The sequence below is a fragment of the Capricornis sumatraensis genome, chromosome 5, assembly GCF_032405125.1.
Source record: "Capricornis sumatraensis isolate serow.1 chromosome 5, serow.2, whole genome shotgun sequence".
Lineage (NCBI taxonomy): Eukaryota > Metazoa > Chordata > Mammalia > Artiodactyla > Bovidae > Capricornis > Capricornis sumatraensis.
In genome coordinates this window covers 117748591-117765557 of record NC_091073.1, presented here as the reverse complement: position 1 = coordinate 117765557, position 16967 = coordinate 117748591, and the positions used below count along the sequence as shown (strand labels likewise).

Sequence of the window (16967 nt, the reverse complement as noted above, 5' to 3'; positions counted from 1 at the left end):
TGCACAGGAGAATTCTATCAAACATTTAGAAAAGAGTTAATGCCTATCCTTCTAAAACTGTTTCAAAAAATTGCAGAGGAAGGAACACTTCAAAACTCATTATATGAGGCCACCAGCACCCTGATACCAAACCAGACAAAGACAACACACAAAAAAAGAAACCTACAGGCCAATATCACTGATGAACATAGATGCAAAAATCCTGAACAAAATTTTAGCCACCAGAATTCAGCAACACATCAAAAAGCTCATACACCATGATCAAGCTGGGTTTATTCCAGGGATGCAAGGATTACTCAATATATGGAAATCAATCAATGTGATACACCATATTAACAAATTGAAAGATAAAAACCATATGATCATCTCAATAGATGCAGAAAAAGCCTTTGACAAAATTTAGCATCCACTTATAATTTAAAACACTTCAAAAAATGGGCATAGAAGGAACTTACCTCAACATAGTAAAGGCCATATATGATAAACTTACAACAAACATTATTCTCAATGGTGAAAAACTGAAAGCATTCCCCCTAAGATCAGGAACAAGACAAGGGTGTCCACTTTCACTACTATTACTCAACATAGTTCTGGAAGTCCTAGCTACAGCAATCAGAGAAGAAAAAGAAATAAAAGGAATCCAGATCAGAAAAGAAGCAAAGCTCTCACTGTTTGCAGATGACATGCTACTGTACATAGAAAATCCTAAAGATAGTATCAGAAAATTACTAGAGTGAATCAGTGAATTTAGCAAAGTTGTAGGATACAAAATCAATACACAGAAATCACTTGCATTTCTATATATTAACAATGAAAAGTCAGAAAGAGAAATTAAGGAATCAACCCCATTCACCATTGCAACACAAAGAATTAAATATCTAAGAATAAACTTACCTAAGGAGACAAAACAACTGTACACAGAAAATTATAAGACACTAATGAAAGAAATCAAATATGACATAAACAGACGGAGAGATATTCCATGTTCCTGGGTAGGAACAATCAATATTGTGAAAATGACTATACTATCAAATGCCATCTACAGATTCAATGCTATCCCTATTAAATTACCAATGACATTTTTTTACAGAACTAGAACAAAAAATTTCACAATTCATATGGAAACACAAAAGACCTTGAATAACCAAAGCAGTCTTGAGAAAGAATGCAGCTGGAGGAATCAAGCCTCCTGACTTCAGATTATACTACAAAGTTACAAGTTACAGTCATCAAGACAGTATGGTACTGGCACAAAAATAGAAATATAGACCAATGGAACAAGATAGAAAGTTCAGAAATAAACCCATACACCTATGGGTACCTTATTTTTTTACAAAGAAGGCAAGAATATACAATGGGGCAAACAGCCTCTTCAACAAATGGTGCTTGGAAAACTGGACATCTACATATATAGAATGAAATTAGAACACTTCCTAATACCATACACAAAGATAAACTCAAAATAGATTAAAGACCTAAAAGTAAGATGAGAAACTATAAAACTCTTAGAGGAAAACATAGGCAGTACACTCGATAGCATAAATCAAAGCAAGATCCTCTATGACCAACCTCCTAGAGTAACAGAAATAAAAACAAAAGTAAACAAGTGGGACCTGATTAAACTTAAGTGCTTTTGCAAAGCAAAGGAAACTACAAGCATGGTGAAAACACAACCCTCAGAATGGGAGAAAATAATAGCAAATGAAAGAACAGACAAAGGATTAATTTCTAAAATATACAAGTAGCTCATACAACTCAATACCAGAAAAACAAACAACCCAATCAAAAACTGGGAAAAAGACTTAAACAGACATTTCTCCAAAGAAGACATGCAGATGGCTAACAAACACAAGAAAAGATGCTCAACATCACTCATTATTACAGAAATGCAAATCAAAACTACAATGAGATATCATCTCACACCAGTCAGAATGGCCATCATGAAAAAGTCAACAAAGAAAAAATGCTGGAGAGGGTGTGAAGAAAAGGGAACACTCTTGCACTGTTGGTGGGAATGAAAATTGATATAGTCACTATGGAAGACAGTACAGAGATTCCTTAAAAAGCTAGGAATAAAACCACCATATGACCCAGCAATCTCACTCCTAGGCATATACCCTGAGGAAACCAAAATTGAAAAAGACACATGTATCCTATTGTTCCTTGCAGCACTATTTACAATAGCTAGAACATGGAAGCAACCTAGATGTTCATTGAGAGATGAATGGATGAGGAGGTTGTGGTACATATACATAACGGAATATTCAGTTGAGTTCAGTTCAGTCGCTCAGTCGTGTCTGACTCTTTGCAAACCCATGAATGGCAGCAGGCCAGGCCTCCCTCAGTTCAGTTCAGTTCAGTCGCTCAGTCGTGTCCGACTCTTTGCGACCCCATGAATCGCAGCATGCCAGGCCTCCCTGTCCATCACCAACTCCTGGAGTGGACTCAGACTCATGTCCATCGAGTCAGTGATGTCATCCAGCCATCTCATCCTCTGTTGTCCCCTTCTCCTCCTGCCCCCAATCCCTCGCAACATCAGAGTCTTTTCCAATGAGTCAACTCTTCCCATGAGGTGGCCAAAGTACTGGAGTTTCAGCTTCAACATCAGTCCTTCCAAAGAAATCCCAGGGTTGATCTCCTTTAGAATGGACTGGTTGGATCTCCTTGCAGTCCAAGGGACTCTCAAGAGTCTTCGCCAACATCACAGTTCAAAATCATCAATTCTTCAGCACTCAGCCAACGGGAATTTCCTGTGTGTCTCAGGAAACTCAAACAGGGACTCTGTATCAACCTAGAGGGGTGGGATGGGGAGGAAGATGGGTGGGAGGTTCAAAAGGGAGGGGATAGATGTACACTTTATGGCTGATTCATGTTGAGGTTTGACAAAAAACAGCAAAATTCTGTAAAGCAATTATACTTTAATTAAAAGTAAATAAAAAAGTAAAGTCTGGGTTAAAGGGCTTATTTTTTGATGAAAGACTTTAAGTTATTTATTTTTTGACTGCACTGGGTCTTTGTTGATTTGTACGGGCTTCTCTAGTTGTGGTGAGCAAGAGCTACTCTTTGTTGTGGTGTGTGGGCTTCTTATTGCCACGGCTTCTCCTGATGCAGAGCACAGGCTCTAGGCACACAGGTTTCAGTAGTTGTGGCATGCAGGCTCAGTAGTTGTGGTGAACAGACTTAGTTGTTCTGTGTCATGTGGAATCTTCCCAGACCAGGGATCAAACCCATGTCCCCTGCATTGGCAGGTAGATTTCTATCCACTGCATCACCAGGGAGGTCTTGATGAAAGCTTTTTTTTGCATCACTAGCCCATTTTCAGTGTTAGCTCACAGAAAAATTTTAGATTATTATATAGTGAAAATATCTTATTTGTAACACCTCCAGTCTGTTCTTTAAATTTATTTTTGAAGAGATATCATTTAAGAATTTTCAAAATAATTATTCAGCTGCTTTCAGTGCAGGGTTCTAACTTCTCAATATCACTTTCATTCCAGGCCTAAGGATGTCTTGTTGCAAATATTATTTAGAATGATAGTTGTTTTCTGGGGAATGAAAGAGAACAGAAAAATAAATACAAAAAGGCAAAATGGTTGTCTGAGAAGGCCTTACAAATAGCTGAGAAAAGAAGAGAAGCTAAAGGCAAAGAGGAAAAGGAAAGATATACTCATTTAAATGCAGAATTCCAAAGAATAGCAAGGAGAGATAAGAAAGCCTTCTTCAGTGATTAATGCAAAGAAATAGAGGAAAACAATAGAATGGGAAAGACTAGAGATTTCTTCAAGAAAACCAGAGATACCGAGGGAACATTTCATGCAAAGATGGGCACAATAAAGGACAGAAATGGTCTGGACCTAACAGAAGCAGAAGATATTAAGAAGAGGTGGCAAGAACACACAGAAGAACTGTACAAAAAGGATCTTCATGACCCAAATAACCATGATGATGTGATCACTCATCTAGAGCCAGACATCCTGGAGTGCGAAGTTAAGTGGGCTTTAGGAAGCATCACTATGAACAAAGCTAGTGGAGGTGATGGAATTCCTGTTGAGCTATTTCAAATCCTAAAAGATGATGCTGTGGAAGTGTTGCACTCAATATGCCAGCAAATTTGGAAAACTCAGCAGTGGCCACAGGACTGGAAAAGGTCAGTTTTCATTCTCAACCCAAAGAAAGACAATGCCAAAGAAGGCTCAAACTACTGCACAATTGCACTCATCTCATACACCGGCAAAGTTATGCTCAAAATTCTCCAAGTGAAGCTTCAACAGTCCGTGAACTGAGACCATCTAAATGTTCAAGCTGGATTTCGAAAAGGCAGAGGAACCAGAGATTAAATTTGCCAACATCTATTGGATCATAGAAAATGCAAGGGAGTTCCAGAAAAATACCTATTTCTGCTTTACTGACTATGCCAAAGCTTTTGACTGTGTGGATCACAACAAACTGTGGAAAATTCTTAAAGAGGTGGGGATACCAGACCACCTTACTTGCCTCCTGAGAAATCTGTGTGCAGGTCAAGAAGAAACAGTTAGAACTGGACATGGAACAACAGATTGGTTCCAAATTGGGAAAGGACTATGTCAAGGATACATATTGTCATGCTGCTTATTTAACTTATATGCAGAGTACATCATGTGAAATGCCTGGCTGTATGAAACACGAGCTGGACTCGAGATTGCCAGGAGAAATATCAATAATTTCAGATATGCCAATGACACAACCCTTATGGCAGAAAGCGAAGAGGAATTAAAGAGCCTCTTGATGAAAGTGAAAGAGGAGAGTGAATAAGCTGGCTTAAAATGCAACATTTAAAAAAAATGAAGATCATGGCATCTGGTCCCATCACTTCATGGCAAATAGATGGGGAAACAATGGAAACAGTGACAGACTTTCTCTTCTTGGGTTCCAAAATCACCACTATCATGGCTGCAGCCATGAAATTAAAAGACGCTTGCTCCTTGGAAGAAAAGCTATGGCCAACCTAGACAGCATATTAAAAAGCAGAGACACTACTTTGCCGACAAAGGTCCATCTAGTCATAGCTATTGTTTTTCTGGTAATCACGTATGGATGTGAGAATTGGACCATAAAGAAAACTGAGCACCAAAGAATTGATGCTTTTGAACTGTGGTGTTGGAGAAGACTCTTGAGAGTCTTTTGGACTGTAAGGAGATCAAACCAGTCCACCCTAAAGGAAACCAGTCCTAAATATACATTGAAAGGACTGATGCTTAAGCTGAAACTCCAATACTTTGGCCACCTCATGTGAAGAGTTGACTCCTTAGAAAAGACCCTGATGCTGGGAAAGATTGAAGGCAGGAGGAGAAGGGGGTGACAGAGGATGATATAGCTGGATGGCATCATCGACTCGATGGACAGGAGTTTGATCAAGCTCAGGGAGTTGGTGATGGACCCCCATGGGGTAGCAAAGAATTGGACACAACTGAGCGACTGAACTGACTGGTTGAAGGAGAACATATGAAAAATAGAAGCCTGGATTAGATGTCAACTCCATAACTAACTGTGTTACCTTAATATAGCATTTGAATTCATGTTCCTAATATGTTAACAGGAATCGTAATATCTAATTGGACCATATCACAGGGATTGCAGAAGAAACTTAAAATAATGAAAATAAGAGCATTTTCAAAAATATAAACTGCTTCATGAAGAAGGACAAGTAGGAAAGTGATAAAGACGATGATAGTCATTGCCATCATGATCATCTTCTGCAACATGGTACTTTGTGGATCCCAAAGTCCAGAGAAAGTAATCCAAGTTTGATGAAATTTTAGGAAACAGAATACCATTGACCATGGAGCAGGACACTGTAAAATGCATTGTATGGCTCTGTGATGAGAACTCCCATATCTTGGCCTGTGACCAGAAAACACCATAGGAGAACTTTCTAGAACATCTGGCTTATCTTTACATCTTCCTCTGTGAGATTCTATTTCTGAGGGCAATGCCTCATCTCCCAATCTTCACCCCTGCAAACCCAGAGCTCACAAGCTCCCTTTTGGTGTCTTGGTTCCCAAAGAGAGAGGGTGTGGAAACCATTGCTGGTGTCTTCCTGGCACACCTCAGGTAGCCCTTCTAGATGATCTGGCTCTGGAAGACAGAGGGAGCCTGGTCAGGAGGTCCTGAGGCTTTGGCCAGAAAAACCTGGATGCTGAGGACAAGAAGGGACCTTAATGCATCACTCAAACCTCAGCTCAAAAAGCCCTGGGGACCTGAAGCAGTGAGAGGAGAGGAGGCCCGGGGGATGTCTGTCAGGGAAGGGGTCCTGGTTAGACTGTAAGGAGGGATGGGGTGTGGGTGCAGTGGGGGCAGCCCAAAGAACAGGACCACACACAAGACGAGCATTTCACACATTTTTTTTTTGCCCATGGCTACTATTTGTCAGCAAGTTTATATCTCATAAGGGACATGGAGGGCATGGTGTCCACACAAAAGTCCTCATGAGCAAGGGGTTCCCTGCAGGAGTCAATGGAAAGTCCTGCCTCTGCTCATGGACTGGACAGGCTCTGTCCATTCCACCCTTCCCTCCTCTTTCCATTTTGTTCCATTTTATCACATTCCTTCACACCAGTATTCACTGCACACCTTCTATGTGGTCAGCTCTGGGCACTGGTGTTTATAAGAGGAGATCTCAGCCTAGTCGGGGGGAGAGTCTCAGCACAGGACATAGAGGGTAAAACAAAGCAGTGATTTGTGTGGGACCCAGAATGCATGAAACAGAAGTCAGGGGCTAGGGGAGGAGAGCAGCAGGAAGCCGGCCTGTGTTACAGGGACTGGCCAGGTGAAAAGGCAGCTGATAGTTCTTCAGGGAGTAGGGCCCTGCTGGGGGTTCTGAGAATCTCAGACTTGAATCCCACCCCACCTGCCTTTTCTGCTTCTCTGCACATCACCCTGCCCTGGCCCTGCAGGGAAGGCTGAAGGAAGACCACCCAGTTAGAACTGGTGTGAAGTTCAAGTCAGTGCCGTGTGTGGATAAACCAGGGCTCCCACCCCATTCTGTGCCTGCCCCCCTTCATCCCCTGTGTATGTCCTTAAACTACCTTTATATTTCCTGCTCATTGATAGACTTCTTACTGAAATTTTAAAGATGTAAGTGAAAATGGAGTAGAGGGAATTCATGTTTTATTAGAAATCAGAGCAGTTTGTAATTCTCTTAATGAATGAAACTAGATGGAGAACTGAATAACAACGAGATAAAACTTTTGGACTAAGCTACAGACAGTGTGTTAAAAAGCAAAGATATCTCTTTGCTGACAAGGACCTGTATAGTTAAGGCTATGGTCTTTCCAGTAGTCACGTACAGCTGTGAGAGTTGGACCATAAAGAAGGCAGAGTGCCAAATAATTGATACTTTTGAACTGTGGTGTTGGAGAAGACTCTTGAGAGTCGTTTGTAAAGCAAGAAAATCAAATCAGTCAATCCTAAAGGAGATAAATTCTGAATACTCGTTGGAAGGACTGATGCTGAAGCTGAAGCTCAATAGTTTGGCTGCCTGGTGTGAAGAGCCAACTCATTTGAAAAGACCTTAATGCTAGGAAAGACTGAGGCAGGAGAAGAGGGCAACAGAGGATGAGATGTTTGGATGGCATCCCTGATGCCATGGATGTGAACCTGGGCAAGCTATGAGTGATGGTGAGGGACAGGGAAGCCTGAGGTGCTGCTGTCCATGGAGTCTCGAAGAGTCGGACATGAGTTGGCAACTGAACAACAGCAACAGCAATATTTAGATGAAAATTCATAATCTTCAATATAAGAAGGCAATAAAAAAGAAGAGCAGAGTAAGACCAATGAACTTAGAAGAAAGGATATAATAAAGAAAGGAACAGAAATTAATGAAATATAAGACAGCACAAACAAGCATATCAAAATTTGAAAACTAAAGTTAATTCTTTGGAAGGACTGACAAAGTTCTGCTAATATTGATTGAAATACAAAGGACAGTGAACACAATAAAAATACTAAGCATTATAAAAAGGATTGCAGGTATATATTCAAGGAGATTAAAACATTTTTAAAAAGAATTCTGTGCCATAAATTTTGATGGCAATAAATTTGAAAATATAAATGAATAGATGATAATAAAAAAAGATAAATAAACAAGCTATAGAATTTCAGGTAGCAAAGAAAGCAATGGCATTATTAATTGTATGGGAAGAAATACTTTCTTGATATTTCCCAAATTGTGTCCTTTAAATATCTGATTCTTTTAAGTTTTTCTAGAAATCTAGACAAACAAATGGTAAACAAGACCATTGTGTTAAGAAACATATTAGAGATTATGCATGCATTTGCAACAATTACTTTTTTAAAACAAAGCTTTCTTTTGTTTTTGTCAAATTATTACCATCCTTCAAACTTGTCCCCGTTGAGCTATAGCCTGTGTTCTAACCCTCTTTCCACTTCTCACAACACATTTGAAACTTTTCCAGAAACATTGACTTTAGAGTTAGGGATCCTAAAAGAGAATTAGTCTTTTTATTTTATGGCTACCTCTTACAGCTTTACCATTTACCTGAATCACTTGACTGGGCATTTTTGAAAATTAAAATTCATTCTCAGGTCAAGCTATGATCTCTGGAAACAGTCAGGAGTTTTGCTTCAGACACACCACAGGCTTGGCAGGACAGGACTCCTGCACAGGTGTACTTTACTGGTCAGATCCGAGAGCCTCCAATGCCTGTGGCTGGACCTTTGGTTGGAGGTGACAGCTGGTCAGATAGGACTGGGCAGAGAGGGATCCAGGAGACAAATGTCCTCATCTAATTCTCTGGCTCCCATGGATCCTCTGTTGGCCTCCCCACTGGTGGTGTCTGAGAGAGAGTCAGAGAACATTGCACCCCAGGATGTGGTTCCTGGCAGGGCCAAAGGACCTAAAAGGGAAGAGAGTGGATCTGCAGGGGGAAATGGAACATTCTGGCACAGGGTGATCTAAATTTATAGGCAGAAGAACTTTAAGCCAGCACCTAGAAAAGGAAAGCAGAGACAAATAAGACAACCGATTTTGAAATGGGCCATTGAAATTATTGTTTATTTGAGGCTATTGCAAATGTTATTATTTGTCTCTTTGTTCATTTGTTGGATAAAATACATACTGAAATAGATTAAAAGGTCTATAGTCAAAAGTAAGTTTCCTCCCACCCCTGATTCCCAGAATCTGAAATTCCTTTCCCCAGTGGCAAGCAGAGTGGCCAATATTTAAAGAAATATTTTGTATATACACATAAACATACATTACACCTTGTACTAGTTATCTACTGCTGTGTAACAAATTACCCAAAACTTAGTGGCTAAAAACAACAAACATTTATCATCTCATCTCTCATAAACCAGAGAACAATGCTGCTGGGGAGGACTGGAAGCTTTGCTGATATTTACACAATATTTAAAAGGGGCCTGTGTAATGTGGTTCCAGGTAGTGCTAATGCTCAATGCAAGATGCATTTCAGCCTTGTAATTCCTTTCATTTGAGTCTTTGAACCATGTCCAATGAACCAGAGCTCAAACTAAGCAATTTTGTACTTGGTATTTGTTGGAGGGGAGGGAGGCATGGAGAGCAATAGGGAGTGAGCTGGAGAGATGCTTTGCTAACCATAGTAAACTGAAAAAATAGTTACTTCTTCAACAAAGGGAATATTCTTGAAAGGAGCTTCATAATTTCATCATATACATGGCTAAATATATTGTCTTGAGCCTCCTTCCAAATGTTTCTTAGTTTTTCTTCATATTCCATATTTAGTGATTTAATTTTGTTCTCTTTGTCCTGAATAATCTTCTTGCATGCTTGAGCACACTCCTTTTCCACTTTTTGGATTTCTATTATTAATTGATCAGCATCTCTTTTCAAGACTTCCTCCAGCTTTCTCAGGTTTTCAAATGTGCCTTTGTAAATGGGGTCAGAAAAGTAAGCCCCTTGGTTGTTCTGCACCATCTTGTCTATCAGCTCCACCAGCTCCTGCACCTGAGCTTCCTTCTCAGCCTCCTCTGTGCTTCTGCAGTTACTGATGGCATAGCAGCGGTCTCCACACTCCTGGAGGAGGCTTCGTAGGTTTACATCTGCATCCTTCAAAAAGTCGCTCAGGCTCTGGTCCTCCAGCCACTCTTTGTGAGTGAACAAGATGATCATATACTTCATGGCTGCTTCCCCAAACAAAGTCTTGACCAACTCCACAGTTTGCTGCTCTTCCCGTGTGTAGCGGCCCAGCCTCATGACCAAGATGATGGCATGAGGCCCGGGACAGGAGGCGAGGACACATTGGCTGATTTCCCTGCAGGTGGTGCTCAGACTCTCCCTGGTGTCAAAGAACCCTGGGGTGTCAACAACGAGAACGTCTCTCCCCTTCCATTTCCGGGATGCTTTCTGACAAGTTTTGGTAACAGCTTGCGCAGAAATCCTGGAGTCGAATACTTTTTCCCCGAGGATGGTGTTTGCAGTCGCACTTTTCCCACTTCTGACCTTCCCGACCAGCACGATCCTCAGACTGATGTCCTGGGCAACAGCCATGTCCACATCAGAGGCTGTGGAGTGAAGGCAAGTCAGCTATAGTTTACAAAGAAAAGAAAAAAAGTGTTTAGATTAAGTTGAAACCATTCCCAACCCTGATTTCTTACTCTACTGAATATATAAATCATTCCAAGTCTTCTAAGCCAGGTGAAGTATTTTCACAGAGGATTCCTTCTTTGATATCTTCTATTTATTATTCTAATTCCCACTAAATGCCTCTCCTGTGTTGCTGTGATGAAGTAGCATTTTCATGTTTAAAACTTTTTTTTTTAACCATAGTTTTTTTCCATTTAACAAAATAATATATACATTTTGTTTTCGAAAAACTCCAGGTTTAAAAATTGAATTCGAGAAATCCTGGGGGCAGTAGTTAGCATCCTATCCTATGAAAGAGTGCTCATTAAAAAGCACTAACAACCCAGACTCAAACAGAAAGAAAGCATGAATGGAGGAGACACAATGGTCCTGCATGGAGACTCTCAATATGGAAGAAAAACAACCACATGGTGAGATGTGTGAAAACTGTCCTGAAATTTGCACATGCCACATAGAGCTAACCTAGTCTTATTTTTCAAATTGCATGAAGGAAGATAAATTTGATGTTCTTATTGTAAAAGTACTCTAATATTTAGAAGCAATAATGGGTGCCTTATGATTTATTGTAACATAAAATGTTTGAAGTGGGTTTGATGGTCATCGGGCTACATGCTGCTGCTGCTGCTGCTAAGTCGCTTCAGTTGTGTCCGATTCTGTGCGACCCCATAGACAGCAGCCCACCAGGCTCCCCTGTCGCTGGGATTCTCCAGGCAAGAGCACTGGAGTGGGTTGCCATTTCCTTCTCCAATGTATGAGAGTGAAAAGTGAAAGTGAAGTCGTTTAGTCGTGTCCGACTCCTAGCGACTCCATGGACTGCAGCCTACCAGGCTCCTCCGTCCATGGGATTTTCCAGGCAAGAGTACTGGAGTGGGTTGCCATTGCCTTCTCTATTGGGCTACATAGTTGAGACAATAATTCTGTAGTGACTGAGGAAACAGATCTGCTATTGTTGAAATTTTAAATTACATACATCTATTGTGGGTAAATAGAGCTTATCAATATTGACCCTCACCAGATGGTCAATACTGAAATCAGATTGATTATATTCTTTATAGCAGAAGATGGAGAAGCTCTATACAGTCAGGAAAAATAAGACCTGAAGCTCCTTATTGCAAAATTCAGGCATAAATTGAAGAAAGTAGGGAAAACCACTAGACCATTCAGGTTTGACATAAATTAAATCCCTTGTGATTATACAGTGGAGGTGATGAATAGATTCAAGGGATTAGATTCGGTACCCAGAGTGCCTGAAGAACTATGGACAGATGTTTGTAACACTGTACATGATGTGTAACCAAAACCATCCCCAGGAAAAAGAAATGTAAGAAGGGCAAAGTGGTTGTCTGAGGAGGCCTTACAAATAGATAAGAAAAGTAGAGAGCCAAAAGGCAAAGGAGAAAGGGAAATATATACCCAACTGAATGCAGAGTTCCAGAGAATAACAAGGAGAGAGAAGAAAGCCTTCTTAAGTGAACAATGCAAAGAAATAGAGGAAAACAATAGAATGGGAAAGACTAGAGATCTCTTCAAGATAACTGGGCTTCCCTGGTGGCTCAGACAGTAAAGAACCTGTCTGCAATTCAGGAGACCAGGATTTGATCCCTGGGTCAGGAAGATTCCCTGGAAAAGGAAATGGCTACCCACTCCAGTATTCTTGCATGGAGAATTCTATAAGCAGAGGAGACTGGTGGGCTACAGTGGACTACAGTCCTGGGGTTGCAAAGAGTTAGATATGACTGAATGATTTTCACTTACAAGGGAATATTTCATGCAAAGAAGGGAAAAATAAAGGGAAGAAATGGCAAGGATCTAACAGAACAGAAGAGATTAAGAAAAAGTGACAAGAATACACAGAAGAACTATACAAAAAAGGTCTTAATGACCCAGATAATCACATGGGGTTAGTCACCTAGAGCCAGACATCCTGGAGTGTGAACTCAAGTGGGCCTTAGGAAGAATTACTATAAACAGAACTAGAGGAGGTGATGGAATTTCAGCTGAGCTATTTAAAATTCTAAAATATGATGTTGTTAAAGTCCTGTGCTCAATGTGCCAGCAAATTTTGGAAACTCAGCACTAGCCACAGGAGTGGAAAAAGTTTTCATCCCAGTCTCAAAGAAAGGCAATGCCAAAGAATGTTCAAACTACTTACAATTGTGTCCATTTCACATGCTAGCAAGATAATGCTCAAAATCCTTCAAGCTAGGCTTCAATAGTACATGAAGCAAGAACTTCCAGATGTACAAGCTGGATTTAGAAAAGGCAGAGAAACCAGGGATCAAATTGCCAACAATGCTGGATCATAGAAAAAGCAAGAGAATTCCAGAAAAACATCTACTGCTGCTTCATTGACTAGAGTAAAGCCTTTGAATGTGGATCACAACAAACTGGAAAACTCTTAAAGAGATAGGAATACAAGGCCACCTTACACGTTTCTGGTTCTAACTGGTCAAGAGGCAACAATTAGAATCAGACATGGAACAATGGACTGGTTCAAAACTGGGAAAGGAGTACCTCAAGGCTGTACATTGCCACTCTATTTATTTAACTTCTTTGTAGAGTCCATCATGTGAAATGCTGGGCTGACTGAATCACAAGCTGGAATCAAGATTGCTGAGAGAAACATCAACAGCCTCAGATATGCAGATGATGCCACTTTAATGACAGAAAGTGAAGATAAACTAAAGGGCCTCTTGATGAGGGTGAAAGAGGAGAGTGGAAAAACTGGTTTAAAACTCAGTATTCTAAAAACAAAGATCATGGCATCCAAGTCCCGTCACTTCATGGCAAATAGATGGGGAAAAAGTGGAAACAGTGCCAGATTTTATTTTGGTGGGCTCTAAAATCACTGTGGATATTGACTGAAGTCACAAAATTAAAAGACATTTGCTCCTTGAAAGAAAAGCTATGACACACCTAGACAGCATATTAAAAAGCAGAGACATCACCTTGCCAACAAAAGTCTATATAGTCAAAGCTATGGTTTTTCCAGTAGTCATGTATGGATGTGAGAGCTGGACCATAAGTAAGGCTGAGCACTGAAGAATTGATGCTTTCGAACTGTAGTGATGGCGAAGACTCTTGAGAGTCCCTTGGCCAACAAGGAGCTCTAACCAGTCAATCCTAAAGGGAATCAACTCTGAATATTCACTGGAAGGACTAATACTGAAGCTGAAGCTCCAATACTTTGGCCACTGATGCTGAAGCTGATGCTGTAGTACTTTGGACGTCCTTTTGTGAAGAGCCAACTCACTGGAAAAGACCCTGATGCTGGGAAAGATTGAGGGCAAGAAGGTGGTGACAGAGGATGAGATGGTTGGTGGCATCACCAGCTCAGTGGACATGAGTTTGAACAAACTCTGGGAGATAGTGAAGGACAAGGAAGCCTGGAAGACTGCAGTTCACAAGGTCACAAAGAATTGGACACAACTTAGCAACTGAAAAACACAACAGAGATATAACACTGAAGTAGAACAGGATTCATGGAAGGAAGAATAGAGAAAGTAGTGGAAAAGCTCCTCACAAGACAGCATCAGCTCTCACATGGTTTCACAGGAGAATTCCATGAAACACTCAGCAATCATGGGCACTTGATTCCTGAGAATCCCAATTTTACTTAAATTATTCCAGAATATAGGAAAATAAGGTAAACCTTAAAATTCTAAGAGGTAAATGTAACTTTGAGCCACAAAGTTGACAAAGGTTTTATCAAACAGAAAGCTATAGATGAATCTCATGTATGAATATCAATACAAAAATCCTAATAAAGTATTAATGAAAACAGAATCTGACATTTAAAAAATTATTTTAAATATTTATTTATCTATTTGGCCACACCAGCACATGGATCTTCAATCTTCATTGTGACATATTTTTTAAATGCAGCTTGTAGGATCTTTAGTTATTGCAGTTGAACTCTTAACTGTGATATGTGAGATGTATTTCCCTCACCAAAATGAATCTGGGGCCCGTACATTGGGAGTGTGAACCACCAGGGACATCCTCAGAATCTGACAACATTTTAAAAAGGGTTATATCATAACTAAGTGGGATTTACTCTGGAACACTAGAATGAGGGGGGAGGCTCGATAAGAGGAAACTTACTATACTTATTAGCCTTTCACAGTAAAAACATTTCATAAAATATGAATTGACACATACTTTCTTATTTATTTCTCTACTCATCCTGAAAGCCAGCAGCTTACTTAGTGAAGAAATACTTTCTCACTAAAACTATAATCATTCCACCTCAGTTTCCAATGGTTTCTGTGATATCCATCAATGCAAACAGAAGAGAAAGTGATTATAGGAATGAGAATTAGAAAAAGAAAAAAGGAGAGGCCAGATTGTAAATAACATCATTGAGCCTCTTAGAGTATTGGTGCACAAATAGGCCAGTGTGGGGGTGGTGGTGCAGAACAACAGAAAATCTCTACAAATGCTCATTTGCATAGGGAAATTCAGTATATAATAAAGGCAACATTCCATATCAGTAGAGAGAAGATGGACATTGTAATGAGAAGAATTGAAATAGCTGAATAACCATTTGAAAAAGCATAAAATTGGATTCATTCCTCATACCAATGCAAGAAGTATCTCAAATTCATTATTTGTTAAAAACTATATTCTATTGGAAGAAAGCAAACAATTTTTTTCAAAACATGAGAGTGAGGAAAATATTTCTAAACTGAGCCCCAAATACAGATACAATATGGAATCCAATTGATAAATTTGACTTTCAGTTTCTGGTTACATGTCAGAAGCTTGGAAGTCACCACTCCATCCTAAGAATAAGTGAAAGTTGAATGGACTGAAAAATCAACTTTTCTCGAATACTTCAGAGATTGCTTTGAGGATACTGGGCAAGGTGCTGCCCCCAAGACTGGAGAACAGACAGGCAAATACAGGGAGTCATGGCTCAGGAGAGCAGAGACTCAGCGTGGGCACCAGTGCTGGGGCAGCAAAACTGCGATTGACCAGTTGCTCGATGGTCAACATGGACTTAAAATTCCAGGAGGATCCTGTCGTAGAGCGACCCCATACTTTGTGAGTTTTACTTCTGGGAGCCCCACCAAGTTCTGATAGTAAATATCCAAAAAATCCCCTGGTGCTTCCTGCAGGGGAGGGGAAAATAAATCATTTCGAAACAGGGCAAAGCACCTTGTTCTTTTCAACAAAGCCTGCCCTCAGAGGAAAGCAGTTAACCAGAGCCTGACCTGCTGGGGTTTTATCAGAGCCTAACTCACTTAGAGGAAGAAAAATATACTACTACAGTCAGTTCTAAGCCGTTCACATAGGAAAAGGGAAATAGCCACCTCCAGTCCACTAGAACGCTCGAACCCGGGATGGGGGAGAAAAACGCTTGTGAGGCTCCCAGTCCAGAGGCAAAGGCTCACTAGAACAGAGATGTGCTCGTGGGATGAAGACAGTGTCACCTCCCTCACCCCAGCACCACAGTACTAAAGTCTTCTTTACAGCAGCAGTTCTGTTTACCCAGGACATCATGTCCAGCTGATGAGAAAAATTACCAGACATACTAAAGAGCAAAAAACATAATTTGTAAAGACAGAGCAAGCATCAGAACTAGACATGGCAGGTGTCGACCGAACAAAAATGCACAACCTAAAAGTTGAGAATGATGTTGTATTTGAGGAAGTACTGAGGACTATAGCTTGGGAGACACTCTCTCAGATGGCTCTGAAGAACTGTTCCAAAGAGGTAGTGGAGGAGACAGGATATATAGGAATCTTTGTTGAAAACAAAACAAAAGAAAACAAAATGTATGGTCAAACATCAAAAGATTACTTCTAATCACAAAAAATCAGACACTCAAATTAATGATTATAGTGCTTTTCTACATATGGGAAGATGCAAGAGTCTGGGCTCATTGAAACCATTCCTTTTGATATGCATCTTAGCTATTTAGGGCCAGTATCCTGTTTTTCTACAATCTAAATTCCCCTCAGGGCACACTGTCTGGGGCTTAAATGCTGATAACTTGATAGTGGGCAACATTCATTACTTATTGAAATGGCAGGCAAGGTTTATTTGTCCACCTAGGGATCTTGGAATAATTAGACCAGGAATTCAAAACAACTAAGATGAATATTCTACGGCTCTAATGTAAGAACAGATGGGCCATGTAAGCAGAGATATGAAATCCTAAGAACCAAAAATAAATGTTTGCAATAAAAAATAGTGTAACAGAAAAGAAGAATGCCTTGGATGAGCTAATCAGACCAGCCCAGATTATAGTCTTCAGGATCAGTTTCTGCTCAAATAAACCAGGATCTCTTGGAGAAATGACTGATTTAAAATCTGAGGCAGGAAATGCATAAAATGACCT

The 16967-nt window shown here is 40.2% G+C and overlaps 1 protein-coding gene across 1 annotated transcript; it reads right to left on the bottom strand.

Moving 5' to 3' along the window:
- Positions 1–9634: 9634 nt before the first annotated feature.
- Positions 9635–10525, bottom strand: LOC138080419 (GTPase IMAP family member 7-like). The gene has a single exon (XM_068973411.1). The coding sequence runs from the start codon at positions 10523–10525 to the stop codon at positions 9635–9637; it is 891 nt and encodes a 296-aa protein (XP_068829512.1).
- Positions 10526–16967: the final 6442 nt, after the last annotated feature.

Coding starts and splice junctions, on each gene's coding strand:
- LOC138080419 (XM_068973411.1), bottom strand. CDS start 10,525: ATGGCTGTTGCCCAGGACATCAGTCTGAGGATCGTGCTGGTCGGGAAG.